Raw genomic sequence first — 23482 nt, 5'->3', positions numbered from 1 at the left:
ATGGTAGTTGTTGTGAAAACAGAAATAGATTTTTATGAAATATTTAATAAAGTATTTTTTTTAAGTCTTCTTAATCATCAAGATAAGTGGGTTTAAAATTTTTCAAGGATGAACGAGTAAATTAAACACTGTATTTACTAGAAATTGTGGTTATAACCCTATATCTGGTAAAGTAATATGAGGGGCGTTCCATATTGATTCATGCTTCCCTTTTTTCTTCTTTCGGGGTCCACCATTGAGCTCATCATTAAAGTTGGGAGGAAGTAGTATCTAATTTTGCCTTCAGGTGCAAGAACAATACAGAGAAGTGTAATCCCTGGAAACTACACCACATTTCATCGACAGCTTTAAGTACGTGAGCGGACAACATAGAATTTAATTAGGAAGGACAGAGCTGGACAACGTGATTTCTGTGGATAGAGGGTTACAGACTTCGGAAATTCAAAGGCGATTGGTGGGAGGGGGGAGAGTGCGCACCGTCACGCAAAATCGTATCAAATTGAGTGGATGGCCGGAAAAATGATCGCACATCAACGGAGAGGGGAATCAGTTCTGAAAGGAAAGTAATTGTAAAAGCACCAGTGAACATTTCAAGAGTAGAGCGGCTTATTCCAAACAACAGGTGCATTACGTTCACGGAGCTTGAGGCGGCCACAGAACTTGTCAGACTTACTCTGCACCGCATAGTGCACGAACACCTTAAGCTGGGTAAGGTGTCTGCCAGGTTGGTTCTTTAATCTCTGACTACAGCACAAAGACAACAACGCAAGGATATGACAAATGATCTTCTGCAACTCCACGGCCAGGATAAAGAGGACTTCATGTTTACTCTTTACTTGCAACGAGATTTGGCTGCACTACCAAGACCCAGAGACCAAAGCCTAATGAATGCAGTGGAAACATAACGGCAGCCCCACACCAAAGAAGTTCCGTAGACAGCTTTTCGTAGGCAAACGCATGGTCACAATATTCTGAGACAAGGATGGAATCATCCTCATATTCTAGCTGGAACCCGAGACCACCATTAGCAGGGAGTCATACCTGACAACGCTTCGGAGTTTGTGCCGTCCAATTTAGAGGAAACGACCAGCAAAATGGGCGAAGGGTGGGCTCGTGCAACACGACAACGCTTGTCCCCACACGAGTCGAGCAACCACAACTGTCATTAATGAGCTGCGGTTTCAGGTGCTGACACATTCACCTTATTCTCTTGACCTGGCCCTTTCTGATTTCCGGGCATTGAAAAAGAAACGCTGCGTGGACGTTACTTCGCTGACTTCCAGGAATTGCAAGACGCTGTCAGCCGTGGGTGCGACAGACTCAGAAAATGTGGTTCGCAGAGAACATAGAGAAGTTACCACATCGGTGGCGCAAGTGTGTAGTTCTTAATGTAGACTATGTTAAGAAAGTGGATGTATCTGCCGAGGCATAAGGGTTCTTAGAAGCGTAAAAAAATAATAAAGTGTAAATCAACATCGAACGCCCCTCGTATAATTGATAAGCAGTGAAGTGTATATGATATTTGTTTTATTTAAAGTCAGTAAAGAATTTAAAATGAATTGATGTAAATCAGGGTTCATTTACCACCATCTAATTAAAGAAAATACTGAAACTTTCCTTAAAACATGTTCGACAGTTTAGTACAGTGCAATTAGGTCTGAACCCGGACATTCAAAAAGGAAAAAAAAAGCCGAAACCTATTTTTAAAGTGATCATGATACTCTATACAGTAACTCAGAGAAAATCCAAAAAAATCCCGCGTCGGGTTTGGTCGCTACAGCCGCCATATTGGATAGCCAATTTCCAATGCAAAAGGTTTTCGAGGAGACCTAGCATTCACTTTAATTGACTATAATACAGGTTGTGAACACAGAAGAGATATAAACTATACCTCATTGAAAATGTATTTAACTAGTTGTTCTTATTGTATGAAGATTGAGGAAATTTTCACTTTCCCTAGAGGAAAAAAATGGAAATTCCACAAACTTTCTCAAAACAGAACTTAAAATATTTTTGTTTTTTTTTAAATCCTTATTGTAATACAATATCGTAGGGAGAAGAAACATAAAATATGTGCAAATTGTTGGCTAAACCTTTCTCAGTAAAAAATTAAAAATACACAACATAATACACAACTGGGATTTTAAACTTAGATTCACGTTAAATTTCCCTCTTGTCCAAAAATTGTAAAATTTTCACTTGTGCATCCACAAGTATTGACTGAAGTTATCAATGATAAGGTATTTGAAAAAGCTGCAATATCTGTTACAAAATCAAATGTTGACTGTTTTGGGGAAGGGAAAAAGAGAAAATCCAATAATTTGAAGGATTTTTGAAAAATTCTTTATTCTTAGCAAGCCAGATTAGTCGGAAGAATTTGACGTGTGTACAAAATTATTGAAAAAAATCGTGTTTAGTATCGTATAAAAATTCATAATGTTTGTGGTAGGAAAAACCATAAATGGTAATTCTTTATTACGTAAAGGTTTCAAACTTAGATAATTTTGATTTGAAAGTAACTTACCTTTACTTGAATCTATTCCAGACGAGGATATTTGGCATCTTGGAATGTCTCTTCTTCGATATCCTTTTCGGGAACTAGCAAATCTCCATCCATTTCCACTTCATCTTCTATGTTTCAGTTGGTACATTCATGCCATACGAAGTACATATACATGATTAAGCATTTTAACATACCTCTTCAGCACTCAGAACTTCATTCAGAGTCGTCAGCGTGAGGAACATGAGGTAAGATGTAGTAAGTCTTCAGGAGCAGCGGACTTCGAAGTTGGTATGGGACATAGATAGCTATTGATTAACTTCAAGCCTTAGCGTAAAGTGTCCATGTTAACACCACACCATTGCTGCACTTGACTAAAGACTCGGAGTGAATGATCACGAGCGGCTCCTGTTGTAGGAGTAAATGCAGCTAAGTTAAACTGCAAATGTATAGGTTGTTTGGCAATTGTCTTCCCATATAGTTGTTGGCATAAAAGTCCAAGTTCCCGATATCTTTCTGTCTCATACAGTGACAGAAAGAAAGATTCACCAGCTTAAGCCACAGCTTCAGCTGACGCTCGAGAATTATTGAAAATACTTAGTTTCTCTAAAGGTTTCTTATTACTCTAACTTTTTGTAAGCAGAGATTTTGCCTTTTCGATAAATTGACGAAACTGAATCGCATCCTGTGAAGCCGTGTACAATTAGAAGAATGTTCTTCACGTCACCTATATCATCTTGAATAGTTCCAATATGCTGAATCTTGTCTGGGCAAATCTTCAATGAACTGGCATAATCATTTTTAAAGATGTGTCTAGTGGAGCAAGGGCAACTAGAAGAACTAATAAATCTTTTATCTTCACCAATCAAAACAGCATAGCAACCTTGGAATAGAGTAACTTCTATCCTGATTTGTTGAGATGCTTACTGCAAAGATGGCTGAATCTCATTTTGTTGCTGTGATATAAAAGAATTTCGGTTTGCCCTTCAATAACAGTAATATTATCTTCTGATTCTATGTCTATGAGGCAAGTCTTTCCTGCACGTCGCAGATGCTCCTCATCTTTTGTCCTTATACCTTCGTTATTTTCCTCTAAAACGACGAGACCTTTTCCATAATGTGTAACAACGCATGCAGTATATTGCTGACGTATTTGTTTGAACCTGGCTGGACACTGCAATACAACACGATGCAAGAGATACCCACCATCAACTGTGTAGAATACACTCTGTTTTGCGGCACCACTTGTTGTTTTCTGGGTCGACGTTCATGACAAAACGGATATTGTCGATGATTTTGTACCTTTTTCTCATTAGACCTCCTTCATAAAATAAGGAGAGAGTATACGCAGATACTTCATATTTGAAGATCTCAAACAACTGTTCTTCAGAGCTAACTGTACATATTATGGAGTGCAGAAGCTTGTTTGGGTTTACACACATTGCTTCTTTACCCACAGTTACTGATTTTGTTAAGCTATCCAAAGACTTCACACTTGACTTGCGTTTCAGATGAATTTCACTGAATTTCTCAATCTTCTTCATCACAGTAAGTCTAACTTCTAATGCTTTATCACAATTTACATTTTCATCTGCTAGCAAATCAGTAGATATTAATGTAAGTTGGGATGATCTCTCGAATGGTTTATGTTCCCGAAGCAGGTTGATGAAACAGACATATCTTCCGCGTCACGAGTTTGACGAGACTCTCGCAAGTCAACATGTTGTTTGGAGGAGGTGGAGGAACAGTAGTGCATTTCTCTACAGCTTCCACTATTCTTGAATATGCAGGTATGGAATGAACCCATGTAGTAATAGTTGAAGCAAATTTCCTCGTCCCCACGTGAGGCTACCAGTGCTTTTCATAGCTCTCATCAAAGCCTGTTCAATTGTAAGGTCACTCCAAATTCCACATCAAAACTTTTCACTTTGTCTAACTATGAAGTAGCTTTGTTATACAAACTTCGGGAGTTCTTGATTTAGTAAAATATACTCTAGTTTTACAGAATCATTAGCTGAATTAATCATAATGATGATGTAGTGTTCTGCTTGAATGCAGGTCTTTGACCCGAAGGTTCCTAGGGCAAAGTAAACCCATGGTGGTTTGCCATTGCCTTCCATAGGATGATGATGACTAAGTGGATGAATAAGTATGCGCTATTTAAAAATTTAATCAATAATACAACAACTAGAAAAACTCTCAACCTGGGAATTGGATTGACTTCCTGACTAAAGAAGAATTAATCAATGCTTGCGGATACATGTTAATTTCTTCCGATTATTCCTACTTCCAAGGACTGTATACTTATATATTAAACTTTCCATGAAATTATCGGAAATTTTCTGTTCTTCATTTCTCCAAGCAAGTTAATATTTAAGTTTGTAGACGTTATGGAAGACTCTGCAAGTACCTACCCACTGATAACTTCACTCAAAACTTGTGGAGCAGAGGTGAAAATCTTACAATATGGATCAAGAGAGAATTAATGCATTATATTAATCTTCAAAATCCCAGTTTTTCGGAGATATTATATTATGTATTTTTAATGTTTTACTAAGATAGGTGTAGCCAACAATTTTGTACATATTTTGTTTCTTCTCTCTACAACGTTGTAATAAAAATCCAAAAACTCGATTTTTCACTTTTATTCTGAGAAATTTTGTAGAATTTTCCTTTTTTCCCTTTTGGGAAAATGTTAATTTCTCCAGCTTTCACACAATAGGAACTACTAATTAATTATATTTTTAACGAGGTATAGTTTATGTCTCTACTGTGTTTACAACCTGTCTGGAAAAGTTTGAGAAAATCCTTTGGGTCTCATCCTAAACGAAGGGAAAATCCCAACCTCACCTCCTCGCGCGAGAAAGCAGGCAACGTCTTTAGCGGCTAATGTAGGTTGGGACCGACCGACTCCCGGGATAAGGGATAAGGAGTCAGCTTCTACCAAGTGCCAACGGTCTTCTCGGAGGGCGGATGAATGGGTGGAGGTCAGGCCGCCTTCTTGTCCTTAGGAGGGGAAACTGTCCTAAAAGGCGAAAGAACCACTAGATGGTCAACGGCATGGAGATGTGGAAAGGAAATGGAAATACTACCACATTATCGTTTTCTTAGAAGGGACGAAGGAGGAGAATAAATAAATATGATGGTTCTTCCTGAGGTAAAAAAAAAAATTCCGGAGGTAAAACAGTCCCCCGTTTGGATCTTCGGGTGGGGACTACTCCGGGAAGAATCATCAGAGGAGAAAAAAGCTTTCATTTCAACATGAGAACCTGGAACGTACGAACTCTACGAACTCTGAGGGAACACTTGAAACTTTAAAAGTGGAAATGGACAAATGTAAAGTGGACATAGTGGGCTTCAGTGAAGTGAGATGGCCAGGGAAAGATAAGATAGTATCAGGAAATTACAGAATATACTATTCGGGTGGTGATAAAGCCGAGAATGGTGTCGCGATAGCAATGAAGAACGAAGTAGCAAGAAGTGTAACCAAAGTGGAATACTGCAGTGACAGCTTGATGTTTGTAAAATTTTATGCAAAACCAGTGGATATTGTGATAATACAAATGTATATAACAACAACCGACCATGATGATAATTAAGTAAAAGTAATGTATGATCAGATCAGTGACATATTGCATCAGGAAGGAAGAGGTAAGGTCAACACCATAGTAATGGGATACTTCAACAGCGTAGTAGGAGAAGGAGTTGCGACTAATGTAGTGAGACCATTTGGACTAGGTAGAAGACACGAACGAGGTCAAATGCTTATCGATTTCTGTAGGCAACAAGATCTAGTGGTAATGAAGACTTGATTTAAAAAAAGGAAAACCAAGGTGTACACGTGGAAAAGTCCTGGAGATAAGAAACGTTACCAAATCGATTATATTCTTGTGAAGCAATGTTTCAGGAATAGTTTACGAGACGTAAAGACATCGCCAGGAGCGGACATTGATTCGGATCACAATCTACTGGTGGCAGAAGTGCAAACCTGGTTAAAATCGATCAAGAAAAATGGGAGGAGAAATCGAAAATGGAACTTAGAATGACTAAGAAACATAGACCATGATGTGAAAGAAGAAATTGAAGAAAAAATTTGTGCAATGGGAGATAAGGTTGACAATATAAAGAATAGTTGGGGAAAAGTTAAACAGATTCTACTTCACACACTCCACAATAACATTCATTGGATGGAAAGAGCACCGAGAAAACCATCTTCTGAAAGCAATGTTTCAGAAGATGGAGGAACGTAGAAGGGCAGAAAACACGGACATCAAAAAATACAGAAGGCTGAATAATGAGTTGAGAAGAGAGATAGACAGAGCCAAAGAAATATACATGGAGCAGATATGTGAAGAAATAATGGAACTTCAACGGCGCGACAGAAATGATCTGATGTACCAAAAAGCACAAGAACTAGGAGAGAGAGATAACAAAAGTAAACGAACGTTGGACATCGAAGATGAAGAAGATAATGTAACCACTGAACTTCAAAGAATCCTTAGAATTTGGAAGGAATACTTAAAAGATCTGTATGATCAGAAGAACCGCCCCAAAGATATTGCGATCGTAGCAGGGGAAAAGTTAGATGATGATGAAAAAGGACCCAGTATATTAAAAAGTGAAGTAGTGCAAGCAATCAAAGACATGCAAGGAGAAAGGCCACTGGAGACGACGACATACCAGTAGATTTGCTCAAGGAATTAGGAGAAAATGCAATGAAAATACTAACCTCAATTATTAACAAGATCTACCTGAGTGGAGAATGGCCAAAGGATTTTCTTGATTTAAAATAATTGCTTGAGTTGAGTTGAGCTGATTTTAGTTTAGTGTCCATTTCAGCAGCAAGGCTATATGAGATGTGGACCTACTGATTAACGTGGAATCCGAACCACATGAGCTCCCGCCGGGAATCGAACCCGGGTCTCCCACGCCAGAAGTTACAATAATTGCATTGCCCAAGAAAAATCAAGCAAACAAGTGCAGCGATCACAGAACCATTAGCCTGATTCTACACACTGGAAAGATCATTGCAGCATACTGAACAGGCGGCTGGAAAGTAAGATAAATGAGAGGTTAGAAGAAGATCAATTTGGTTTCCGGAAAGGAAAAGGCAGCAGAAATGCTATTGGATTGATGGGAATTATATCAGAAAGAATTCTTGATGTAAAGGAAGAGTCGTGTTTGTGCTTCATCGACTGGAGAAAAGCTTTCGACCAAGTCAATTGGACCATTGGACGAAAGTTCTGAAAATACTTAAAGGAATCGGAGTCAACTGGAGAGATCGACGACTCATTCGAAACCTGTACATAGGACAACGAGTAAAGCTGCGCTTGAATGAAGAAGAAACCAATAGTGTGGAGATTGGACGAGGAGTCAGACAAGGATGTAGTTTGTCGCCCCAATTATTCAAAATTTACAGTGAATGTTTAACGAAGAAAGCATTAATGGGAAATGGACTCTTCAAGATTGGAGGGCCGATCGTTGGCAAGATCAGGTATGCAGATGATACGGTTATAATAGCTAAAACCGAATCAAGACTACAGGAGATGATTGACAAAATAGTTGACACTGTAAAGCTGTATGGAATGGAAATTCTCATCGAAAAGTCGAAAGTTATGAGAATATCCCGTGGAAACACGACCTTACGAATCAGAGTAGAACAAAGAGGAACTTGAAGAGGTCGATAATTTCAAGTGTCTGGGAAGTATTTCGACGTGAGGCGCTTACTGCACCAAAGAGATCAGGTCAAGAATTGCCATAGCTAAAGAAGCATTCAACAGGAAAAAATCACTAACTAGCAGGCTCAATATTGGACTTAAGAAGAAGTTGGTCAAGTTCTGTATATGGAGCATTGGACTGTATGGTTCAGAGACTTGGACTTACGGAAGTTAGAGAGGAAGTATTTGGAGAGCTTCGAAGTGTGGTGTTGGAAAAAGAAGGAGAAGATAAAATGGACAGAGACAGAGCAACAAACAAAGATGTTTCAAAATGGATAGGAGAGAAGAGGACAATTCTAGCCACTATTCTTCGTAGAAAGGCCAATTGGATTGGACACACCTTGAGAAAAAAAATGTCTTCTGTGGAAGAAACATTTCCAGGCCCAAATCTAAAATTGAAAAAAAAATCTTCATTAGTCCCAGGACCTGCCGAAAGATAGTGTACCAAATAATAATAATAATAATAATAATAATAATAATAATAATAATAATAATAATAATAATAATAATAATAATAATAATTATTATTATTATTATTATTATTATTATTATTATTATTATTATTATTATTATTATTATTATTATTATTATAGTCAGCTAAAGTGTATGCTATGGTTTTCACGAAAACTTTCGCATTGCAAATAGGCTACATAATATGCCGGCCATAGTGACCAAACCCGACGCGTGATTTTTTTGGATTCCTCTGAGTTACTGAATAGAGTATCATGATCATTTTAGAAAAGGTTTTGGATTGTTTCCTTTTTCTCCCTACAATGTTGTAATAAAAATCTCAAAACCCAATTTTTCACTTCTCTTGTGGGAAATTTTGTAGAATTTCCCTTTTTCCCTTTCGGGAAAATGTAAATTTCCTAACTTTTTACACAATAACAACAACTAATTAAATATGTCTTCAATGAGGTATAGTTCATATCTCTACTGTGTTTACAATCTGTAATATAGTCAGTTAAAGTGAATACGAAGTCTCGTCGAAAACTTTGGCATTGGAAATAGGCCGGCCATAATGACCAAACCCGACGCGGGATTTTTTTTGGACTTTCTCTGAGTTACTGAATAGATTATCGTGATCATTTTAGAAAATTTCTTGGATTTTTTTTGCTTCTCCTACAATGTTGTAATACGAATCTCAAAGTCAATTTTCCACTTCTGTTCTGGGGAATTTTGTAGAATATCCCTTTTTCCCTTTTGGGAAAATTTAAGTTTCCCCAATCTTTACACAAAAATTACAACTAATTAAATATCTTTTCAACAAGGTATGGTTCATGTATCAACTGTGTTTACAATTTGTGTTATAGTCAGTTAAAGTGAATGCTAGATCTCGTGGAAAACTTTGGCATTCGAAATAGGCTGGCCATAATGACCAAACCCGACGGCTTTTTTTTTTTTTTTTGGACTTTCTCTGAGTTACTGAATAGATTATCATGATTATTTTAGAAAAGGTTTTCGGTTTTTTATTGTTTCTTCTCCCTACAATGTTGTAATACAAATCTCAAAGTCAATTTTTTACTTCTGTTCTGGGAAATTTTGTAGAAATTCCCTTTTTCCCTTTTGGGAAAATTTAAATTTCCCCAATTTTTACACAAAAACTACAACTAATCTTTTCAACAAGGTATGGTTCATATCTCTACTGTGTTTACAACCTGTATTATAGTCAGTTAAAGTAAATGCGAAGTTTCCTTGAAAACTTTGGCATTGGAAATAGGCTACCCAATTTGCCGGACATAGTGACCAAACCCGACGGGGGATTTTTTGGAACTTTCTCTGAGTTACTTTATAGAGTATCATGATCATTTTTAAAAAGGTTTTGGGTTGTTTTCTTGTTTCTTCTCCTTACAATATTGTAATAAAAATCTCAAAACTCAATTTTTCACTTCTGTTCTGCAAAATTTTGTAGAATTTCCCGTTTTTCCCTTTAGGAAAAACGTAAATTTCAAACATTTTTACACAATAAGAACAACTGATTAAATATCTTTTCAACGAGGTATGCTTCATACCTTTGTTTTGTTTCCAACCTGTATTATTGTCAGTTAAAATAAATGATACTTTAACTGACAGTCAGTCTCCTCGAATACTTTTGGTATTAGGAATAGTCTATCCAATATGGCGGCCATAGTGACCAAACCCGACGGGGGATTTTTGTAGACTTTCTCTGAGTTACTGTATAGAGTATCCTGATCATTTTACAAAATATTTCGGCTTGTTTTTTTGAATGTTCGGGTTTTGCCCTTTTTTGGTCTAATTGCACTGAACTATTTCTGTAATATGCTGTATCTTTTTTTTTTTTTTTCAGGCTTAACAATTGCCTTCGTTGAAAGTTAGTCAAGAAAAAAGGAATTGAACAATCTCACCACCACGCATGTGACCTTGCTTAGAATATAAATATTCTTAAAAGATTTTTTCCCTATAATTTCTAATGCCTGGGGTTAAAAATTAATCAGAAACAAGACATGAATTTTCCCTTCTCCTACAATGATAAAAATATATTACACAATAACTTTATTAAATGATCATTTTTGATTCAATACGTCGCATACTTTTGTCAAGTTCCGCCTTAACATAGAACGATTGGAGTTAAATAGATAGATAGTGAGTGACTTAATGCAATTATAACAGACTGAAAATAGATTTGATTAAAGGTTTTAATAAATAAAACAGTATTTTATAGACGATAGTTTATTGTGTATTAATTTATATTCTTCCTGCAATGGTTTTCCACTAAAATTTCTCATAGTAAAATGTTTGATTCATCTCACGCTGAGAACACATTCAAATGATTGCCTTCCTCAAAAATACTGAATTTCCACGAAAAGATTTTGTACTTTATTTCACAATTCCCAATGAATCGCTTGTATGATAGCTGACATTACCCAAACACAAGGGACAATTTCATCCGAAGCCATGGTCTTAATTTCAGCAACTTTCTTCGATATTATTATTATTATTATTATTATTATTATTATTATTATTATTATTATTATTATTATTATTATTATTATTATTATTATTATTATTATTATTATTGGAGTGAAGCCCCTATTTATTCGACTTTGGAGTTCGGTTATCCGGATACTCTTTCGTGATGGCAACCGTTTTTAACCAAATTTAACATGGTGATTCGACGCACACATTGAATGTCGTAAGAGGTCGCCTATCCCGATCAGACAACATTGAGGAATAATCACTGGCAAGCCGTATCTCCCAGATTCTGAAACCGTTCTTCACCAAATTTGACCCGGTGGTTCGAGACCACACGCTGAGTGTCGTGATTGGTGGCATGTTTAGATCAGACATACCATTGACCAGTAATCACCAGAAAACAGGGTGTTCATAGACTTAACATTGGAAAACCATTTGGCGCGTGAATTCTCATTGTAAATAATGCAGAATAGAATTTTCAGTATTAGAAATAGGGAGTAGACCTTTCCGTTTTGTTCTGCAAATACAATTTTTCAAAGCGAAGTTCTCTTTACTTAGGTTTTCGTTTATCCGGATATTTCTACGAGATGGCTGAACCGTTGTTAACGACATTTGACATGGTGATTTGAGAGCGTGCACTGAATGTCATTAGAGGTTGCATGCTCCGATTGGGCATACCATTGAGGAATAATCAGCGAAAAAAGGAATAATCAATAAAAGTCCATCGCATCGCTCCAAATTTCCAATTATTGAATACCAAATTATTATTATCACGATACAAATACGTGAAGTGAAGGTCGTCACTCATTTGAGACATACCTCGAAATCCCAAGGACTTTGAGTGGGGTAAAGGCTTTTCTGTCAATCATTTCCAACTGTATGCTCTTTGACATTACAGTTTGTGGCCAGTATTTTAAGTAAAAACACATTGAATGAGCAAGAAGAAGATAGACATGGTGCAAGCTAATTTTGAAATTACGAATGCGCAAAACATATTGCTAACCACGATTATTCAAACTTGTCAGTAGTGAATCGTTTATATGCCGGCCATGGAAAGAACCAACCTCGTGTGTTAAGTTTCCCTTTAGAAGTTCATGGCTAGTGATGCCATGTTTGTCTTAAATAGCGAAATACACGGTTTATTTTGATCTGAAAAGAGAGACACACACACAGAGAGAGGGAAAAGTACTCCGTACTATAAATATGCTATCGCATAGATATAAATTAGACTGTTTTTTTTTTTACAATTTTTATGTGGCATTACCGGTATTATAAAAATATGAAATGGAATGAAATGTGTTCCAAATAGTCACGTATGCAGCGTTGTCACTGTGAATCCTTGGGCAACATCGAGTCAAAATAATAACTAATATTAACGACAGTGGAATTTACTTAAATAAATGAGGGCAATAAATAACGAAGAGGAATGGTTTCGATGTTCCTATATCTTTCCGGGCAGCGTAAATTAAAATGAGTAATGAAGAACAGTGTGAGTACTGCTAGTACTTTCGTACTAAATGTAGTACCTTTTTTATAATATTCTAGTGTTCTAGTACGTTTATCAGCAAATCTCTCCTCCTCTTGTTTTCTCATAAACACATTTGAAAGAGGAAAAATAATCTCATGAAAATTTGTCAATGCACTAAAACTTCACTGCTCCTAGTAACATTTTTTTGCCTTCTTTAATAGTGGTATTTAGAAGAGCGAAATTAAAACTCGATTTTCTCAATAAGCCCATTTTATGATATTTCTTGTTTTCTCCCTGTAATCTCTATATTTGTCATACTAGTGTTACTTTACTGGTTTTACAGTGAGTTCTACCACGATAATTAAGCAGGGATTTCGCCAAGAGTTTTAGTTTTGGGGGTGTAAAGTCAAAATTGGGAGGTTGTAAGCGGTTTTCACAGTTTGTATCGAATTTTGACTTTTAAAAAAAATGTTAAATTGGGGTTCTTTCAAGAATGTAGAGGATCACTCGCCCACCCATAGGGGTGGGGGAGCTAGCGAAAAACTAATGAGATATTAATATCGAAAAGTCATAAATAGGCTGAAACGGGAGCAGATAAAATTTTAACACTTTTTCTTCAGATCTAGTACATTTTTGCTGCATAGATTAGTACGAAATATTTTTACTGGATGGTCACACTGATGAAGAATAATACCTTTGGTGTGGCCCTTTTAAATTAAATCAATGTGTGAAACAAATAGTGAAGAACCACGCTTTAGGTGTTACAATTCTAAACTCTCTGTATAAGAAAATTATGGAATGAAATGGATTAAAGTATGTTTGTTTTTTCTTGTCACTCTTCCTGCCTAAAGGGGGCGCGGTGGCTCAGTGTTAGAGCGTTCACCTCCGGTGCTTGGAGTCCTTGGTTCGATCCCAGCTCGCGCCGTGTGGACTTTGTGGTGGACAAACATCGTGCTCGTGGGTTTTCTCGGGGTTGTCCCGTTTCCTCCCACTTTCTTCATTCCACCATTTCATTCATCTCTCATCATCACAGTCTCCTTTAGCCTAACCGGCATAACCGTGGGACGTAAAACTTAAAGATTTTATTTCTTCCCGCCTAAAATATGGATCTGTCAGCAACGCATTGTTGCCACAACACGGTTAAGTCGACAGTTACAATTCACTAGGAAAGAAACCACTCACAATTCACTGTAATACACTTGTAACAGTGTTCGTAGGTGTCCTTAACAAAATTTCCTTCGATTGATAGAAAAATTTTCCTTTTCTTATCAGATTTTCCCTGGTTTATTGGGTGTCCAAGTTCTATGACAGACGTTATGTAATAATATTAATTTAGCTATATTAAAGAAAGTGCCTACTACAGTTGTTTTATTTATTTACTTTTTGCTTCTATTGTTTTTACTTTTCCACCCAGTTTAATTTTACAAAAAAAAAAAAAAAAAATACAAATGCTCCCAGCCAGCAATGAATGCAAATTTTGCTACTTCGAAGACAAACTATTGCTACCTTATTCATTTACTTGTGAGGAACAAGGAAAAATATATTGTTCTGTCAGTCAGCGCGAGAATTTCCCTGGATTTTTCACGTTTTATCGAAAAATTCCCTTTTCCCCTTTTTGCTAAATTTACCAACGAAATTTGCCAAGATTAGGGGAATTTCCCTCAAACTACGAAGATTGACTTGTTCGCGTTTGGCAACTAAGCACTTCAAAAACCCGCCAAACAGTAATGACCTTACTTGATGGGCTGTCTGTCTACTAACGTCACTTACACGACAAAACCAATAAGACGTGTATTGGATTAAAACGTTCACGTGGGTAATAGCAGAAAATTCTCTAAAAACCAACCAAATACATTGGCGGGAAGTATGCCAAGATAAAACAAATGTGCTCTAAGAACGAGCAATGTCTAGCGAAATTAAGAAAGAAGAGCATCTCTAGCGTTTCTCCTTTGAAGATGAAGAAGTGTTTGAAATAAACAATAATGAGCAATGATTTTCATGTTTCCGTCTGTCAGTATCCACGGAGCACTAGGAGACTTACGGAAGTATCACTCACCGATTTGAATGAAACTTTACACACTTTGCAGAACATCGAAAAATAATCGACTCGTATTTTTTTTATTTCGGCAATGATGCGGGTTTAAGGGTAGAAACCAGCTTTTGAACGGCAGGGGTGGTCTTCAAGCATAGACAGAAAACAATCATTAAATGTAGAAGAAAACATACTATCTGGGGTTTTTTAGAACAGCCCATGCAAAATCTGACGTCAAAATTACAAAATTCAAAATGGCGGATCCAATATAGTGATTACAATTACAAAACGTCTTCTGCAGTTAGGCGAGAACAATCATAGTTGGCAGGGGTTACTGCGAGAAGGTTGCTGACCGATTTAAAACTCCTTCCTGGCGTATTTTAACGGGATGCTTCATTAAAATGCGTCTCTGCGCCTCTCATTATTAGGGGTTCTTATTTAAGGTGGATTCTCTCGCCTCTCACTAATCGCGTTGCTTATTGAAAGAGAGTACCCATGCCTCTCACCGTGTTTCAAAATAACCTCTTTAAATCTGAAAATGTCCTTGAGGACAGCATCGAATTCGGAAAAATTAACATAAAGTCTTGTGAGAACATGGTTTCAAGAGGTTTGTTCTTCTAGCGTCTAATGCAAAATCTATGTTCGTAGAGTGCTCACAATTCATCAACTTTTGAATCTATTTTAAGAACAAAAGAGTACCTCAAAATAGAAACCATTCCTGAAACTGGTAGGATTCAGCCTCTTGATGTATTCTTCTTTACGCAGTGGAAGAATTTCTTGAGACAATTTTCTGACATTGTCCTTCTCTATAACATAAATTTACATATCCGTAATAATATAATGAAGATCCAATCACTGATTCATAATCAGTTTTCTTCTCCCAGATTTACAAATCTTATTAGGTATGCGTGGTAAGCGATAATTTGGAAGAAAAACCACCTGCTTTTGAAAATCCCGTAACATTTTGTTTCAAAGATTCTGCAGCATTTTACGACTTGTTTACACTTATTTCTGTATTGTAAATGATGTTTATATATCACACGTTTTGCGGAATATCATTACTTTGAAACGTTTTGTCGATAAATTCATAATTATAACAATTGAGGATACATGAAGTTTTTATGTAGTGAGAGGCGAAAGGACTCACTTTAAATAAACACACCGACTAGTGAGAGGCGAAGGAACTCTTTGAATAAGCACCCCGAATAGTAAGAGACGAGGGGCTTACAATAAATAAGCACCCCAAATAATGAGAGGTGCAGAGACACACTTGAACCGAGCATCCCGTTGAAGTACGTACAGAAAGGGATTTCAAATCGGTCTGTAACCTTCTCGCAGCAACCCCTGCCAACTTTGATTGTTCTTGCCTAATTGTAGAGCATTTCAAACCAGAAGACGTTTCGTAATTGTAATCAAATCACCATATTGGGTCCGCCATTTTGAATTTTGCAATTTTGACGTCAGAGTCTTCATCAGCTGTTCTAATCCCCCTGGCAGTATGTTGTTTTCTACATTAAATGATTGTTTTCTTTATATATTTGGAGACCCCCCTTTCGTTCAAAGGGTGGTTTCTACCTTTAAACCCGCACCATTCCCGAAATAAAAGAAAATACGTGTCGATTAATTTTCGGTGTTGTACAAGTATGCAAAGTTTCATTCAAATCGATGAGTGACATTTCCGTAAATGTCCTTGTAAGTGAAACGAATAATGAAGAGCAACACCTTGCATGTTTCCTTTTGAAAGTTAATGAGTTTATTGAAATAAATAACGAAGCACGATGCCTTTTGTGTTGCACTCCCAACGTCTTTGTGTCAGTTAAGTAATAAGTGAACTAAATAATGAAACCTAAATTCTTCCGCCTAGCCTCTGTAAATTTCCGAGCATTGCTAATTGAAATAAAAATGAATGGCGCCGTTTTTGTCGTTGTCGTTGCACCTTTGAAAATAAAGACCAATGCAAAATAAATAACAGAAAGCAACGACTTCGGTGTTTCCTCTGGCAATTGTCAGGCACTGCCAAGGAAAAGGAATTTAATCAATAGCAAAGCGTTTGGCGTTTCCTCTTTCGAAATATATAAATAAAATCGCGAAGAGCAACCAACCTTTACGTTTCCTCTGTCAGTTTCCAGGCAGCACCAGGTGAAGTTGTTTTTGGAAAATAATGAAATAAGTAAAACATATGAATAAGAGCAAAGCCTTCGACGTTTCCTTTGGAGAAAATAGAAAAATAAGTGAAATATGTAACGATGAGCAACACATTAGGCGTTGCCCCTGTCGGTTCCCAGGCTAATTACGTATCGCTTCTTGATGAAGTTGAGCTTCAATTCCATCGAAAATGTCTCTGATAATCTCAAGCGAACTGAAATCTGCGGATTTGACAACAACAACAACAACAACAACAAAAAATGTCGCTTTCGGTAATGTTTGTATGCATTCCCCTTTTCACCCCCCAAAGGACTGTGCCCTATTCCCATAGCTTTTTTCCTAGATTGTAAAGTATATTGTACCAAATTTGTTCGAAAGTGCTTCATGTATTCTAGAGTTATGCTTAATATACACGCATTTACATATAGATAAATTCCTCTCTTTAAAATTGAAAACTTCTGAAATGCTCTGACATGGACACGTTTATTTATAAGGAGGAGTTCATATACTAAGTTTCATCTTACTAATTTGATGCGATAGTGAAGTAATAAACATATTTTATAAACCGTGGCTCCCGCACTCAACCTAAAATAATGCTACTAGACATAAATATACATTAACTTTATGCAATATATTTTGAGTTAGCTGGAGTTTACTATCCTTGTGTAGTCGCTTGGGATTGAGGTTAGTTTCGTTTGTACCATCGTCTTATCTTGTGCTTGCTGATTCAGACTTGGCTTTTATATCCTTTCGTTAGTCCCAAAAATTCCTGACGCGTTTTCAGATGATGATAGTTTTCAATGTATTGATGTTAGTTCAACAGTAATGATTTTACTGGACAACGTTTACCTTTTAGGATTTATCTCGTAAGTACGACGTCACTGATGCTTATTATAATTTACCAAATTTAAACCAGCAGTTGTATGAAATCGCATTTTCATAATTTGAAAAGATAATGAGAAATAAATTACTTAATTTGTCTATGCCCATAGATCTCACTAATTGATTTCAAACACACTTTGCCTTGATATGTAATATAATATTAATTTAAGATCCGTAAAAAGAGCTAAGTCTAGATTTACGGGCTTACGGGCTAGTCGTATATCTGAAAATTTTTCTTTCATGTTCACCAGGTTCACACATTATATATATATATATATATATATATATATATATATATATATATATAACGTAATTGTATAACTATTTACTAAAGTCTAATTATTATATTTCAGCAAATGGAGCTAATCCTCCAACCAGAAAAGGTATAGCTATAGGAAGGGTATGTATATTTAACTTACATAAAATATTTCGGTTTTTTATTATTGTGTTTTAAATAATTATATACAAAGTAACTAAAAGGAATGTTACTTTTATAGGTTGGAAATTCAAACTGTATAGAAATGTTCATAAAAATTAGATAGAATATGGGTACGCTATTAATTCACGTTGTAATAACAGAGCCTCTTATATAACACGTTGGCGGCCATGTGGGTTCGATCGGATCTACAGTTTCTAATCCGTCGAGCTGATGTTAAATTACGTGTATTTCAAAGTGTTGCCTCTAGTGTTAGTGAACTGTAGTGTTTCTATCACACATAATATAGGAGATATTTATGCTGTAGATTTTGATGTTCGACGTTTATAATTAACGCCTCTATAGGCGCTGAATTTCAATTAAGAAGTATTTGCTAATTCTGTAGGGTCGATCGGACCTACGCGTTGCTTTTTGAGTGATTTAGTCTAATTTATTTTGACAATGTGCCAGTATTGTGAACTTCCCGTCTATTTGCTAAAGATCCAGATCACTATACTGATATTACAAATGAAATCAAGTTTTGTGCATATTTCTTCGTTTCTCATTGCATAAACTACTTATTAGCACTAAAGCAACGGGAATTCATTCCCACTTCTCACACAAAGCTAGCTTCTTCATATAATAATGAACGCATCACTATCAAACAAAGTTGCCAGTGCAACTGTAATTCATCCCGTAGCCCATCAAAAAAACATACAGGAGTAGGTCCGATTGGACCCCCAACTTTCATGCACGCGGATTCAATATATCACCTTAGATTAATATTTCAGCATTAACGTTATGTTTTAAAAATATGAACAAAGCAAAAATAATGTAAGTAAGTACGTTTGGCCCTTCACCGTTGAATAACAAAATCCACTCTTGGCAGCTCATATGTTGAAAAGATCAATTACTCAACGGATATGGGCATATTCCAAACTTTCCTCTGCTTACTTTTGGTATTTCATCTTCGTCAAAAGGCGATGGACGTTCCACATTTCTCCCTTTTTGTTCAACATACGTGGTATTTCAAGGGTGATAAGGCTTTATAGTCCAGAAGTTTCACCTTTGTATAAGTTTTTAAGTTTCAGTTTATCGTTCAGTTGTAAGAATGAAAAGAGATTCAATCAGGTACATTCATTTCAATTTTAGAGTCTGAACCGTTTGTATTTGTTTTATTATTATTATTATTATTATTAATAAAATAATAATAATAATAATAATAATAATAATAATAATAATAATAATAATAATAATAATAATAATAATAATAATAATAATAATAATGTTTCACCCATACTTTGAAATATTCATTCAACATATTGACTAATGAAAATAGACTCCGTTCAAAATTTACAAAGCATTGCAATATTATAAGTTAACACTAGAAGTATCAGAGGGGTCATTTTGACCCGTCTGGATGATTAATTTGTTATAATTTCTAAAGTAGTGAAAATGTGGTCACTAGATCTCACGACTTTTTATCACTCTACCAATACTCTAACTTAACATTATATGGTGGCGTGTCTCTATGTACCTAATTTGTATTAGCCTCCATTTTCCCGAAATTGAAAATAAAAGTTATTTTCTTAACACTATTTTATCCATGTAGTTTGCAATAAGTATTTTAATGTGCTTGCAACACTGAGTAAAAGTAATCAGAGGTGGTACTTGTACGTTGTTTAGATTGTTTCACATATTGTGTGAAGTCATTTAGAGTTTAGACATTGTGTATGCGTACAGTGGGAATTACAATACCAGAACAATCAAAAAGTTGTGAAATATTGTTGTAGTTTTAGCATTGTGATGCAATCACACTGAACCTTGAACAGTAAGTACAGTTCTTAGGTTGCTTAGTTATGAATTTGACAAGTGTGAACAAGACATAGCAGACAGCGTATGAGAAGTGTAGATGAACGGAGTGTAAGCAATGCGCAAACATCAAGTTCATGTGCAAATTGGGGAAAACTCAAAAGAGACTTTGATAGCCGTACAAATAGTTTAGACCATCGGATGTTTGGACCTCCCCAAAACTAAAAATGACCCTCAAAGGTACCCGTTTTGCCACCGTAGAAAAGATTAAAACTAACGTGACGGCTGAATTTCAGAAGAAGACTTTCATCCGTGTTTCCAGGAATGAGAGGAGCGATGGAGCAAGCGTGTTTGTTCCGAGGGTGCCTACTTCGAAGCTGATTAAGTAGATGTGTTCGTGTATTGTGATAATAAAGAACTATAACAAACTTCCGGAAATATTTTGACTAGCCTGGTTGTTCTGATCGTATCGTGAAGGTGGATTGTCAGGAAGAAGATTTCAGTTTGTTGCTGGTGTGATTACTAAGTGTTCTTTTTGAGCATAATTATATTAAGTGTATGACTTGTTATACATGTATTGCAGGCCTGGACTGTCCGCCAACCACAGGTCGTTACGCCTTTTTAAATATACTAGTTCGTGCCTAAGTCAGTTAGACCATTAAGTGGAATATGTTGGGCAAGATTGTAAATGCTGTCTACCAACTGTCGATTATTAGGTTTTAGGCAAACATGGACATGTTTGACTTCCGATTTCATATAATATTTTCCTAATTGTTAACATTGCTTTAACACTGTTAACATACTGTAAGATACTGATTGAGTTGGAAAAAGCAATCACCATTCCTGCTAGGTGCACTTGTTTCGAATATTTTTTGCTGTTTGCATCTTTGATTAAATTAAATTCTTCATGTTAATCACTACTGGACATTAAACTGTGTAGCTGTGTTGTGATGTTAAAAATATGATCCCTATTTCTGACAATTGCGAAAACGGAATCTTTAAAACACAAATGTGGCATCAGGATACTGAGAAAGACTGAGGAAATTACAATATCTCTTCAAAATTCCTCATGCATTCGTGTAATATCTTCAAAAATCATGTTCAGTAATTTTTGAAGCCGTGACTGAGGATGAGAAGGAGAAGTCGTAGTTCGTGATATTTGTCGAGAAATGCGAATAATGACACATTTGTTTCAGCAGTGGTATCACAGAGCTGCGATATAGGTGACCACGTTAACCTGGACAAACAGAGCGTATATCCTGTATGTGCTGAAATATTGTCCGTACTTTCGGACGGTCGCTTTTTTTTTTTTTTTTTTGTACCGATTGACCATATTTCAAAATTATACATATTGATTTGTCTACGATGGTGTAAACTCAATATGCGTCTCATTTTTCTTATATATTCTCTGATTTATTTCTGTCTCTTTTGCAATTCTTTCCACATTCGCCCCACGTGATTTGTTTCTACACTCAGGGTTGATGATTTACCCTCATTCAGATTAACTGAGAGTTCAGCTCGAAATAAACATACCAAATGATAGATAGTTTTGTGTTTTACATCATATCTTTTAGAAATATTTCTGTATCCTCTCAAGCAATTTGTCATTAACAAGGTTTTTGGTTTCACATTTCGTCTAATTACATATATCTTCGAATATTGTGGCTCGCATTTTCTTGTTATTTCATGCAGTACTTGCCAGTGGACTCTTCCTTCAACAGCCAAGTATTTTTGTCCTTTTAAGATTCATCCTTTGTGTTTCGTCGATTTCATTCACCGTCAAACATTATACTTTTATTCTATCTGAAGCAAACTTCTCGGAGAAGTGCTGTCCAATCTTTAATTGATTTGTCGCCTATTTCTCTTTATTAAGACATTTCTGAGCGATCATCTTACTCTGTACCCACAAAAATATCGTGTGTAGAATTCGCTTAAATTCTAATCTTGTGTGTTGAAGGAATGTGTTGTATAGTGGACTAACATCGCCCGACATCTTTCTTCACAACGGTTTGGATTTTTAACATATATCTTGCATCTGGAAATAGAGCGCATATATTAGTACTACATCTAAATGTAAAACTTAACTTTTGTGTGACTTTACATTCTACGTGACCGTTAGATCCACAGTTGAGGCATCATCCGTGAACTTCATTAAGAAGTTCACTAATTCTGGCCAAATCATCACATTGATAAAACTACCCTCTTAGTATAGTTCCTGGTTCGCTTTGTGTCGCTTGTGCGAAAGAGCAAACCAATCTCTGGTATAAACAATCCTGAATCAGAGAATTGTCATTGAACCTGGATACAGAAACTTAAACAAAGAAATGCGTTGACGTTTGATTTGCAATGAATGGAGTCTTTATCTTTTGGTTGCATGTAAACTAACTTCAAATTGGCTTTTGAGGCGTCAGAGTCTATTTCACCACCTGTTTCTTTACACAAAGCATAAGTTCATTATCCAACAAACAGAAAAGAAAGAAGTTACACATAGATTTGGCTTTTTCACTTTTCTGTGTACAATAAAGGATATACTAAAATGACTGTTCAAAATACATGTACTGTCATGAACAAAATAAATATAGAACCACCTGAGTGGCTATATTGGATTGAGTGTGTTCAGAAACCAATGTAATAACTTTTTCTTTTTACTCCGACAATGAAAGGTGGAAAATACATGGTCTCGTATACTGCTTGCCATTTTATACAAAATATCAGATATAAGGTAAGATAGAAACGCCAAAAGCTGACCGACATAAACTGATGGCACACATAGCAAAAGATTGAACTCAGCTATGATTGACATCGTGACGACAGGGAAGCAGAACAAGGGATTGTCAATAATGTGCCTACCAGAGGCGGTTGGAACACCAGTAACACGGAAGGCAACAAGAAGGCAACTATATCACGAGGACATGCCAAGACATGTGTCTTCGACGCGATGCCACAGTTCATCCTCTGTAAAAAGTGGAGTTCACAGGTGTTAGAGACGTTCTGTAACCATAAACCATTTGGTTCAATTGATGAAAGATCTGGGTAACGCACCTTTCAAAAAAGACTATTAATATTGTCCACCATCCAAGAATTGTGTAAGAGAGTACTGCAACATAAGGGTACGAGTTATCCTGCTGGAATGTAGTCCCAGCAACACCTGAACTTAAGGTCCCACGATCGTGTCCAACACATCGCCAATAAACCGTTGGCTGATCAAATGTCCATCAGTGCGTACAAGCACATACGATAGTATTCGGTGTGGGACCGATCTGGCAGTGAAAAATGCAGGCCTCGCTCAGCCTAGTGTGCTACACTAGCACTAGATACGGTTGCGGACATCATGATGCTGAACACCAAAGCGTGATTCGTCTCAAAATACTTTATCCTGTTGTTCACCTCTCCTGTTGCTACCTTCGCAACACCTTGGAGTCTTTCATACCTGTCAGCAAAAACCACAAAAATAAGTGACATCAAATGGCACACTTTGCCAGGCAACGTAGAAATGTTTGTGGGAACACTGTGTAACAGCCTCCAGTGCTTGCGCTAATGTACAGGATGTGCTGTTTGATCCATTAGAACCACACGC

At 36.4% G+C, this 23482-nt stretch overlaps 1 protein-coding gene across 1 annotated transcript in view; it reads left to right on the top strand.

Moving 5' to 3' along the window:
* The window catches only part of LOC145685676 (uncharacterized), a 132528-nt gene that overhangs the window by 27263 nt on the left and 81783 nt on the right, over positions 1–23482 (top strand). Inside the window, exon 2 of the mRNA XM_081758077.1 lies at positions 18032–18078. Coding sequence (XP_081614203.1) covers positions 18032–18078 — 47 coding nt within the window. The remainder of the gene's footprint in view (positions 1–18031; positions 18079–23482) is intronic.

This window comes from Thermobia domestica, chromosome 1 (genome assembly GCF_964235325.1).
Source record: "Thermobia domestica chromosome 1, izTheDome1.hap1.1, whole genome shotgun sequence".
Taxonomy (NCBI): Eukaryota; Metazoa; Arthropoda; class Insecta; order Zygentoma; family Lepismatidae; genus Thermobia; species Thermobia domestica.
Note: the sequence above shows the minus strand (reverse complement) of the source record. Positions and strands in the feature narration are given on the sequence as shown.